Source organism: Ahaetulla prasina, chromosome 2, assembly GCF_028640845.1.
Source record: "Ahaetulla prasina isolate Xishuangbanna chromosome 2, ASM2864084v1, whole genome shotgun sequence".
Taxonomy (NCBI): domain Eukaryota; kingdom Metazoa; phylum Chordata; class Lepidosauria; order Squamata; family Colubridae; genus Ahaetulla; species Ahaetulla prasina.
In genome coordinates this window covers 29,314,271-29,326,147 of record NC_080540.1, presented here as the reverse complement: position 1 = coordinate 29,326,147, position 11,877 = coordinate 29,314,271, and the positions used below count along the sequence as shown (strand labels likewise).

Below are 11,877 nucleotides of genomic sequence, written 5' to 3'. Positions count from 1 at the left end.
TGAGAGAATTCATGCTTATACTTATATATATTATTTAATATGTATTTGACAAAATCAATCAATCAATCAATCAATCAATTGCATCCAGTTTTGGTCGCCACAATGTAAAAAAGATGTTGAGACTCTAGAAAGAGTGCAGAGAAGAGCAACAAAGATGATTAGGGGACTGGAGGATAAAACATATGAAGAACAGTTGCAGGAACTGGGTATGTCTAGTTTAACAAAAAGAAGGACTAGGGGAGACATGATAGCAGTCTTCCAATATCTCAGGGGCTGCCACAAAGAAGAGGGAGTCGGGCTGTTCTCCAAAGCACCTGAGGGTAGAACAAGAAGCAATGGGTGGAAACTGATCAAGGAAAGAAGCAACTTAGAACTAAGGAGAAATTTCCTGACAGAACAATTAATAAGTGGAACGACTTGCCTTCAGAAGTTGTGAATGCTCCAACACTGGAAATTTTTAAGAAAATGTTGGATAACCATCTGACTGAGATGGTGTAGGGTTTCCTGCCTGGGCAGGGGGTTGGACTAGAAGGCCTCCAAGGTTCCTTCCAACTCTGATGTTATGCTATGTTAATCAATCAATCTGAGGGCAGAGTTAAAAGGGGGATGAGCCTAGAATCCCTACATAGCCACAAGCAAGCTAAGCTCAACCGTCCTTCCATTGCACTGACCTTTATTTAACTCCTAGGAGGTTGAGAATATTCCTGTGCATAGTGTGAGTAACAATAAACCAGTTTAATTGGACCTTCATGCGTAGACCTGATCTTTCCCTCCGCACAAAAGTGTTGCTAATAAACACAATGTCCCCCAGCCTTTGCCTTCTGTTTGAAGATGGGCAGCCGGGGTTTCCAAATTTCCTGGGTTATTTTGTCTTTCATGGTGGGCTCGGATTCAGAAGAGGGGACTGGCAGTGAGCTTCCAACTCCAGAATTATCGACAGATAATAAACTAGACCTGGATAGGAAGATCCAGAAAAATAATGGCAATGAAATATTCATGTCTTCATCTTCGAAGCAATTTTTTTTAAAATTTGAATTTATATCCCGCCCTTCTCCGAAGACTCAGGGTGGCTTACATTGTGTAAGGCAATAGTCTCATCCATTTGTATATTATATACAGAGTCAACTTGTATTGCCCCCCCAACAATCTGGGTCCTCATTTTACCTACCTTATAAAGGATGGAAGGCTGAGTCAACCTTGGGCCTGGTGGGACTCGAGCCTGCAGTAATTGTAATTGCAGGCAGCTGTGTGTTAATAACAGGCTGCATTAGCCTGTTGAGCCACTTCCCAGCCCAATGTTGACAGACTCTACTTACCAAGGAAAACAGATGTGCGTGGAATGTTGCAAGTACATCAGATGGTTGAAGAAGGAAAAAGGGCATTGGGAGACTGACAATTGAGCCCAAAATGTTCATTGCTAAACAAGATAGTTGCTAAGTGAGATTTGTCCCATTTTACGACCTTTCAGACTCTCTACAAACAAAGGCACAACAAAGTAGCAGCTGGAAGATCCCCCTAATGCAGCTGGAAGATCCCCCTAATGGCCTCGGCCTTCTTCATCTGTATAAATACAGATCTATGAGAGGGAGGCAAAAGATCTTTCTTCTCCGCCCACCCCCCAAGACCCAGCTTAATTCCTACTCTGTATTAGTATTAGTATTAGTATTAGTATTTATTAAATTTCTATACTGCCCTTCTCCCGAAGGACTCAGGGCGGTTTACAGCCAACATAAAAAACAATATTTATATACAAAATTAAAAGACAATATAAAAATCTAATTCAATTTGGCTAGTACCTATTAAAAATTATTCAAAGAACAATGATAAAACCCCACTTAAAACAATAGTATCTTAGGCCAACCCTGCTCGGTGAAATAAAAAAGTCTTGAACTCGCGTCGGAAGGTCCGGAGGCCCTTCCGATGGTGGCAGTGGGCGGTCCCATCTCTGGTTGAAAAAAGGACTGGGTGACTTTGGGCCAATCCGTCTGCCTCAGGCTAATCCACATCACAGGACTGTTGTTGTGGGGAAATAGGAGGCGGCAGGGGTAATAAATATGCTCACCACCGGGACTCATTTATAAAGTAGTAAAAGCAGGATAAATGTACATGCTCAGAGGAAGTCTTCTGACTTCAGAAGAGAGCAGGAGATGGTTCAAGCCTTGAAAAAAATCATTGCATCTTAGACATACCTGGCACATCATGGGAAGTGTAAAAGCAGGAGCATCAATTCATTATTGACTAAATTTGGCCATTGTAATAACAAGGATCGTAACTGGAAGAGATATTCATTATTTTCATCCCAGGATTCCCCAGAAGAACCGCCAAAGGAGAGAGCAGCCATCTTAGTTTATTTTGGAAAAAATGAAGAGCTTGAAGCTTCCTAAAGATTCATGGCTTCACCAGAGAGGAAAAGGAAACAGGGAATTTACGTACTGCATTTGATACCTCTGACCTTCTCCCCTAGAAAGGGGTTTCACCTGGGGCATAGATTCATCGGGCTGGAAGGGACCTCAGAGGTCTTCTAGTCCAACCCTCGGCTCAAAGCAGGAGACCTTACTCCATCCCAGTGACCCACAGCTTCAGGAGGCAAGCTATTCCGTTGATGAATTACTCTCCATATCAGAAAAGTTCTCCTAAAATTGGATCTCTCTTCACCAAGCTTTCAGTTTTTGTTTCTTGTTCTTGTTCTTGTTTCTTGTCCTGCCCTCTGGGGCTTTTATCTGAGGCTGTTATCATGTCCTTCCCTCATCCTTCCCTTGGATAGGCTGGACATACTTAGGTCCCTCAGCCAAGCCTCATAGGATTTATTCTCCAGGCCCTTTGTTATCTTTTGTTGATCTTGTTGTGTCTCGCTCGCGTCCCCCCCCCCCCGCAGCCGGGTCCTTCTTATCTCCTGCCAAACGCTGAGGAATGTCCTGGCATGCCTCCAGCCCCTAGTCCTGGCACCATGCCCGGACAGGCCGAGCAAGACAAACGGCCTGATGTGCCTCCAGCCCCCAGCCCTGGCTCCATGCCCAGACAAACGGAGCAACTAGACCCCTCCCCCTCCCCCACAGCATGTGAGCCTGAGGAATGTGAATTACCAACAGCTGGAGCCTGGAGAGATCCTCGCTTCCGGAGAATTGATAGGCGACTGTCAGCAAAAGGAAGGGAGGGGCAGGCCTGGATAAGTGCTGAGTCATGGAGCCACACCCGATGGCCTATATAAAGAAACTGCTTTCTGGCATTCTCTGAGTCAGGCAAAGTCTACCTTGGATTGCTGAAGTCACTTCCTGGTCTCCTGCCTGCCTTGAGAACTCTGATAGGACTTTGGCAGAGCTGCAGAGGCACGCTTAATACGGACTTCCCCGACCCGGCCGTCAGCGGAGGAGTGGGACACGACAGATCTTCTCTGCATCCTTTCTAGGGTCTCCTCTCTAGTGTCAGGCCTGGAAACCATATTAGACTTTAGGTTTCCAGACGCTGCCACATTTTTCCCCTGAGGGGAAGAAGGGGGGCTGAGGGGTATGGTAACATTCTTCAGACGGTCAAGGTCGGATGGTGTTCACATCTGCAGGAAGAGTGGCAAGAAGATATTCGAATGAACTGGGAGAACGTGGGACCATGTGACCATCAAAGGTGTCAGGGGGGTGGGACTCTTGGGGTTTGTATAACTGGGGAAAAGAATCCGGAAATTCAGTTTTGGAATTTCACTCATCGTGTGCCAGTTTCCTCATGCTAACTCTTAAAAGTAAAGGACTCTGAAAGACAATGGCTTCTGAGTTTTCTTTATGCAGAAGAGGTTTTTCTGGAACCTTGACATCTAGATCTTTTTTTTTTGTATCCTGGTGACCAGAACTGTTACCCAGTATCCCAAATACAAATAGGGATGCAGTGGCTCAGTGGCTAAGACGCTGAGCTTGTCCATCGAAAGGTCGGCAGCTCAGCGGTTCGAATTCCTAGTGTCGTGTAACAGGGTGAGCTCCCGTTACTCGTCCCGGCTTCTGCCAACCTAGCAGTTTCGAAAGCACGTAAAAAATGCAAGTAGAAAAATAGGGACCACCTTTGGTGGGAAGGGAACAACAGCGTTCCGTGCGCCTTTGGTGTTTAGTCATGCCGGCCACACGACCACAGAAAGGTCTGCGGATGGCGCTGGCTCTTCGACTTTGAAACGACTAGCACATATGTGCGAGAGGAACCTTTACCTTTATCTTATCCCAAATGTAGCCTCACTAGTGCAGGATGAAGTAGTGCTCTCGCTTCTCCTGCTCTTGATGGTATTCTTTCTTTTATGTACACTGAGAGCATATGCACCAAGACAAATTCCTTGTGTGTCCAATCACACTTGGCCAATAAAAAATTCTATTCCTCCGTTGATGCGGTGCAGGGCTTCACTGGCTTTTTTGGCAGCTGATCCGTGATCCTGATCCGTGGCTGCGAGGGGCTCTAAGGGGGTCTCCCCTCCCTCTTGCCTGCGTCCCTCCCCCCAGACCCAGAGAACACCCCCCCCCCGCTTTTCCCCGCCCAGCAGTTCTGACCCTCCCCAAGAGAGGCGGAATCCCTGGAAGGGGATTTCCTGATGGCACTTTCGCTTTCCCCGGTTGGTCCTGGACGTCTGCCTAGCAACAATGACGACATGGGTAAAAAGCTTTTTTTTCGATTGGTTGAGCTCGGCCAATCGCCAGCTTGCTTGGAGTTTTTGCTTTTTTTTTTGATGACCCGGAGGAGGTCTTTCTCTGCTTGCGAATTCCGGAAAGCGGAGCGCAAGTTGTGGATCGCGGCCAGGATGGCTCTGCGCTCTCTGGCTCGGTCGCTTCTGCTGTTGGTGGCGGTCGCTTTACGGGAGAGGTGCTTCGGTGAGTCCCTTTGGGGACATCGGGGGTTCCTGCCTCTTTTTTCTCCTGGCGGGAATTCCATCCCTCTCTCTCCTCCCTCCAAAAGTTTATTTCCAGAAAGAGAATCCTGATTCGGTCCTCTTTCCAGTCCGCTCCCTCTCCCACTCTCAGAAGGGGACCCCAAAGCATGGGTGGGACTCCGCTGCCACCCCCTCCCCGGGGAACACCTCTGGGAACAGGACAAGGGTGGCAGGTGGCCCCTCCAGATGTCACTCAAACCTACCTGGGCGCCCCTAAGTGCAATTCTTTTCCCTCCCCCAAAGTGGAGGTTGTCAGAAAGCGGCGTTTGCACGTGACCAGGTCAGTTCACGAACTTCCTGGCTGCCTTCACCCTATCCCTCCGCCTGGGTCCTCTTTCCTGCCTTTGAGGGGACTTTTTTTTACACTTGGAGTCGGTTCCGGTTTTTTATTTATTTTTATTTATTTATTTTGTCACAACAGCATATATAAGCATAAGCATGAAAGTAACTATATAATATATAACGATATATATATATGTGTGTGTGTTTATTATGTGTGTTGTAAATGTTGTACCTTGATGAACGTATCTTTTCTTTTATGTACACTGAGAGCATATGCACCAAGACAAATTCCTTGTGTGTCCAATCACACTTGGCCAATAAAATTCTATTCTATTCTATTCTATTCTATTCTATTCTATTCTATTCTATTCTATTCTATTCTATTGTTTATATGATCAAGGAAAGAAGCAACTTAGAACTAAGGAGAAATTTCCTGACAGTTAGAACAATTAATAAGTGGAACGACTTGCCTGCAGAAGTTGTGAATGCTCCAACGCTGGAAATTTTTAAGAAAATGTTGGATAACCATCTGACTGAGATGGTGTAGGGCTTCCTGCCTGGGCAGGGGGTTGGACTAGAAGGCCTCCAAGGTCCCTTCCAACTCTGTTGTTATATTATATTATATAAAAAATTAATATAAATATGTTTATTGGAAGACCCGGGGACTGTTGGAATCCAGCGATCGGGTTAAGACTGCCATTTGAATGTAGCAGGCTAAGAATCTGGAGAGAAAGGCTCCTTGAATAATAATCTTCCTAAAGATTCTCCTCCCCCCCCCTTCTTGATTGTCACTTTCTCCTCGATCCCCATCCTCCCACCCCCATCCTAAACATCAATTTTTTTCTAGGACAGGCAAGGTTCCCACAATGGACTCCTTGTTCAGTTTTTAGCAGACGGGCATTATTGGTGGCCTTCTGGAATTTGCAGCTTACCAGATTTCCTAGGAGCGTCTTATTTTTTTTTTATTCTTGTGAAGAGTTGGATAGCCATGATGACAATCCTCTCCTGAGCTGGCTGAGGGGCATTTTTGCCTTTCTTTGTGCTGACCAAGTGCAGGATCAGCTCCAGAGGAGGAGAAATTTCAGAGCAGCTTCTGTGGGAAGGGAAGGGTGAGATTCAGAGGAAATCTGGTCCAATGGAAAGCGTCCCTGAATGATGGTTTCAGGGCCCTAACTGGGTTGATGAAATGAAGCAATCTTGGGATAATCAGAGTGAGATTTTCTGTGCAATGAGGGGGAGCCCCTCTGAGTCCTGGGTTCAAAACTGATTCCTGCTCAGATGGCTGGGAGGGGAGATGGAATTTTCCAGCTGGGGACAACAGGAGAAAGATTTGGGGGTGGGCTATATTGCTGCTCTCTTCATTGCTGCTCTCTTCCCTCCCCTCATTTCCCTTCCCACATTTGGATTTCCCCTAAGGATCCCATGGCCTCTGATCGCACCTGGATTTCCCCTCCCCAAAGTGGAGGTTGTCAGAAAGCGTTTGCACGTGACCAGGTCAGTTCACGAACTTCCTGGCTGCCTTCACCCTATCCCTCCGCCTGGGTCCTCTTTCCTGCCTTTGAGGGGACTTTTTTTTACACTTGGAGTCGGTTCCGGTTTTTTATTTATTTTTATTTATTTATTTTGTCACAACAGCATATATAAGCATAAGCATGAAAGTAACTATATAATATATAACGATATATATATATGTGTGTGTGTTTATTATGTGTGTTGTAAATGTTGTACCTTGATGAACGTATCTTTTCTTTTATGTACACTGAGAGCATATGCACCAAGACAAATTCCTTGTGTGTCCAATCACACTTGGCCAATAAAATTCTATTCTATTCTATTCTATTCTATTCTATTCTATTCTATTCTATTCTATTCTATTCTATTGTTTATATGATCAAGGAAAGAAGCAACTTAGAACTAAGGAGAAACTTCCTGACAGTTAGAACAATGAATAAGTGGAACGACTTGCCTGCAGAAGTTGTGAATGCTCCGACGCTGGAAATTTTTAAGAAAATGTTGGATAACCATCTGACTGAGATGGTGTAGGGTTTCCTGCCTGGGCAGGGGGTTGGACTAGAAGGCCTCCAAGGTCCCTTCCAACTCTGTTGTTATATTATATTAGATTATATAAAATTTATATAAACATATATAAATATGTTTATTGGAAGACGCGGGGACTGTTGGAATCCAGCGATCGGGTTAAGACTGCTATTTGAATGTAGCAGGCTAAGAATCTGGAGAGAAAGGCTCCTTGAATAATAATCTTCCGAAAGATTCTCCTCCCCCCACCTTCTTGATTGTCACTTTCTCCTCGATCCCCATCCTCCCACCCCCATCCTAAACATCAATTTTTTTCTAGGACAGGCAGGGTTCCCACAATGGACTCCTTGTTCAGTTTTTAGCAGACGGGCATTATTGGTGGCCTTCTGGAATTTGCAGCTTACCAGATTTCCTAGGAGCGTCTTATTTTTTTTTTATTCTTGTGAAGAGTTGGATAGCCATGATGACAATCCTCTCCTGAGCTGGCTGAGGGGCATTTTTGCCTTTCTTTGTGCTGACCAAGTGCAGGATCAGCTCCAGAGGAGGAGAAATTTCAGAGCAGCTTCTGTGGGAAGGGAAGGGTGAGATTCAGAGGAAATCTGGTCCAATGGAAAGCGTCCCTGAATGATGGTTTCAGGGCCCTAACTGGGTTGATGAAATGAAGCAATCTTGGGATAATCAGAGTGAGATTTTCTGTGCAATGAGGGGGAGCCCCTCTGAGTCCTGGGTTCAAAACTGATTCCTGCTCAGATGGCTGGGAGGGGAGATGGAATTTTCCAGCTGGGGATAACAAGAGAAAGATTTGGGGGTGGGCTATATTGCTGCTCTCTTCATTGCTGCTCTCTTCCCTCCCCTCATTTCCCTTCCCACATTTGGATTTCCCCTAAGGATCCCATGGCCTCTGATCGCACCTGGATTTCCCCCTCCCCCATTTTATAAAATCTCCCCTAAAATCTGCAGCTATTAACCATCCACGTCGGCCCTCTGTGAAATGAGATTTTCTTTTCTGTCTGTGAATGGAAAGGAGGGAGGACCGGGTGGGGTTTCCTGCTGCTTTTGAGCTTCTGAGGGTGGAATCCCCCCTTTTACCTGTGGGGTGACTGCAGCTTCCTTGGGGCAGAGACTGAGCAATCCAGAAGGGGGTTTGAGGGAGGCCTTGCTGGAAGGGGGGAGGGCACAATTGGGGCAGGTAAAGTTTGGGGGACCTGACCTTCCTCTCCTCTCTCACCCCCCACCTTCCCTGCCCTCCAACCCTTCAGGCCCTCCAGAAGCTGCTTCTTTCCCTCAGTTCACCTCCTGCCTCCTCTCCCTCCATCTCCCCCTTCCTTCCCCCCTTCCTCCTCCGCCCCCCAACTCTCCTCTTCCTTCTTTCTCCCCAGAGCCTCAGATGGGAAGCCCCCTTACTCTGCCCCTCTGGCTCCCTTCCAGGTGCCTCCTCTCACTCCATGAAGTTTTTCTACACTGGCATTTCGGAGCCCAGTCAAGGGCAGCCCCACTTCGTCGCTCTGGGGTTTGTGGATGATCAACTCTTCAGTTCCTACGACAGCAACAGCCGAAAGAGGCAGCCTCGCGTCTCCTGGATGGAGAAAGTGGGGAAGGAGGATCCCCAGTACTGGGACAGAAACACCCAAGTATTACGTGGCATTGAGGAGCTGTTCAGAGAAGGCCTGGAGACTCTGAGGAGTCGCTACAACCAGAGCGAAGGTGAGTGATGGGTCGGGTGGCTCCTCCGGCCCCATAATCCCCTCCCCAGGAACCAGAGGGGGGAGAAAGGGGGATTCCCTTCAAAGAGAAAGGCTGCTTCCACACCTTTTAAAAACTTTTTTTATATGTTTATTCTTTTTTTAAAATCGATATCAGATTCTTCTTACCTCCATAGCTGATATTTTCTGCCAATTGCAGTTAATGAACACTTTTTAAAAGTTATCCATCTGTCTTTCTGAATATTGATATAGATATTGATATAAACTGAGGTAAAATGAGACCGAAATCTCCCCTCCCCCCCCCATGACAGTTGGAGGGTCTGACCTTGGAGGATCTCCTGCTGTGGGAGAGGAAAGGAATCACAGATGCCCCTCCCAAAAGAAGAGGCAGGTGGATCCTAAGGAGATCCTGGTGGAAGCAGATCCTCGTCCTTCTGTCTGTTTCCACCCCAGAGAAATAAGGGATCAAGTGCAGATCCATCTGAAGAGACTAGATCCCTTTCCTTCACCCCATTTTTGGAGGGATGAATGGGGCTCAAATGCCAGGAACTTCTTTTCATCCCCCTCTTGGAAGGAGAGGCCAGGAGGCCCAAATGGTGGGGGGTGGGGATCTCAGGGCCACTTCCAGGATCCTCCCAATCTTGATGGGGAAAGACAGAAAAGAAAGAAACCTCCATTTGAGGCCCTTCCTGAGTCTCTCAGAGCCTTCATGGCTTCTCATCCTTGATCCCTCAGGATGAACTCCTGCCCTGCCCTCTTGGTGGGGCTGCCCTGGAGGGGTGAATGGCCTTCTTCAGCAGCCCCCCCCTTCTGCCATCTTTGGGGGACAAGATTCACCTTCAAGGAACTTTATTTGGGGGGACTGCAAGGTAATGTGTCTGTAAGGATATGGCTGCTTTTGGCTGAGATAAACCTTCTCCATAAACATCAGCCATTTCCCCTCCTTTAATCCCAAGGAGGTGCAGCCCCTCCCCAATTCTTCCACCCTTTCCTCCCCCCTCCCTCCAGGCAGACCCCAGAGCTCTGCCATTCCTGCCCCTGATCCCTGAGGGTCTCCCCAGATCCCTCCAGGCCCCCTGCTGGCTTCTCAGGGGAGCAGAGCTGGACTCAGAGGGCTCCCCCTGGTGGAGAAAGGAGGAAGGAGACCAGCCAGAGTGGAGAGGAGCCTCCTTTCCAGGATCAACAGCCCCAAATGTCCCCAACCTTCCCTCAAAGGGAGGCTACTTCCCCCCTCCCATTGCCTGAGTCGCCTCCTCTGGATCTTCTCCAGCTCCCTCCTCTCCTTCCGGGGGTCTTTTGACCAGAAACTGAACACAATATTCCAGATGTGGTTGCTCTACCTTGATTTATGTCACAAGGCTTTGTGACATTAGTCTCTGTGTTTTTAACATTTTATTGATTCATGATGTCCTGTTGGCCTTTTTAATTTTTTTAAATAATTTGTATTAAACCTTCAATTAGAATATAAAAACTAATGTAAAGTAATGTAAAGATGACAAAAAAAAGAAATTAAAGAAAAAAAACACAAGAAAAGAATTTTTAATATAATTTGTATTAAACCTTTTGAACAAAAGATAAGAGCTAATAGAAGGTAACATAAAGGAAAGGAGAGAAAGGAAATCAATCAAAGAAAATTAAAAAGTACAAGAAAATAAAACCAGTGGAAGAAAATTAGTAAAGAAAAAAGACATCAAGAAGTGATTTGTGATAGTCTGCAGTTCTAAATATAAATATATTTTAGCCTCTCTAAACCAGCCTTTCTTAACCTTTTGACCCTGGAGGAACTCTCGAACTATTTTGAGGTTTCAAGGAACACCTGAAGATCCAGGCTCAGAGAAAGGCTAAAATTGTTTCATGCATAGACCTGTAGAGATGAATTAATAGTGTTCTTACACGAATAATAAAAAAATGAAATTTGCCTTTTCAATGAAATCCCTGTGGTTTTTTTTTCCTGCACAAATACTCAGTTCTGTGCCAGACCTGAGATAAGAACACACAGGTTTAATCTTCAACTGAAATAAGACAATTTCTGTCTTAGCTTTTGATGCTTCTGAAATAAGACAGAATTTGTTCTCAGAAGTTGAAAACTGCAGCCAAATATTTAGTGCCTTCCTGTGAATGGCAGGAGAGTCTTCTTGGGCAGAAATCCAGAACTATTTTTCCCATGGGAAGATCAGGGAATCTCCTCTCGAGGGCAGGATCAGACTGCAGCTCCCAAGTGTTGTGTATGAATCTATTGGTGGAAATTTTGGCAGGAAAATAAACTTTTCCAATTGGCTGGTGCCTCAGCCAGGTGGGTATATAAGGGGCACTTTTGACCAGTGCCCCTTGTTTGATTTTCACCCTAATAAAAAGAGCTGTTGTCACTCGCTGGATCTCGTGCCTCCTCATTCGCCCAATCCAACATTGGCGACAAAGGTAGGATCGAGGCTGGCATGAGGGAGCTGAACGGACCGAAGAAGACACCTGACGACTCCGCATCCATCCAGGTAGACCAGCCCTTGCCGAAGCCAAGACCACGAGATGGCTGCCTACAATGCACCGAAGCCGTTCAACCCAGCTACTGAAAAGTGGGGATCGTACATGGCCCAATTTGACTGTTTCCACAAGACCAACGATTTCCAAGGGCTGCCGGACAATCGGAAGCGAGCATACTTCCTAAGCCATTGCAGCCCTGCAGTCTTCGACATTGCTGAATTGCTCTCGGAGCCGACGCCAGTCCAGGCCGTACCCTGGCACATCCTCAAAGAGACCTTCAGGGCACACTATGCCCCAATGCCATCCAAATTCATGCAGTGGTACGAATTCCACCAGCGGCTTCAGGAAGAAGGCGAACCGATCAGCACCTACATCGCCACCCTGCGCAAGGCAGCCACCCATTGCGAGTTCTGAGATTTGGATGACACGCTCCTAGATTGATCTCCACAGATCCACAACTGATCTGTGGAGTGAGGGATCTAC

The 11,877-nt window shown here is 46.6% G+C and overlaps 1 protein-coding gene across 1 annotated transcript; it reads left to right on the top strand.

Moving 5' to 3' along the window:
• Positions 1 to 4,731: 4,731 nt before the first annotated feature.
• Positions 4,732 to 11,803, top strand: LOC131189866 (HLA class I histocompatibility antigen, B alpha chain-like). The gene is made up of 3 exons (XM_058166423.1): positions 4,732 to 4,835; positions 8,642 to 8,917; positions 11,272 to 11,803. Exons 1-3 carry the CDS (start codon positions 4,766 to 4,768, stop codon positions 11,481 to 11,483), a joined length of 558 nt encoding a protein of 185 aa, XP_058022406.1. The 5' UTR covers positions 4,732 to 4,765; the 3' UTR covers positions 11,484 to 11,803.
• The last annotated feature ends 74 nt before the right edge of the window (positions 11,804 to 11,877 follow it).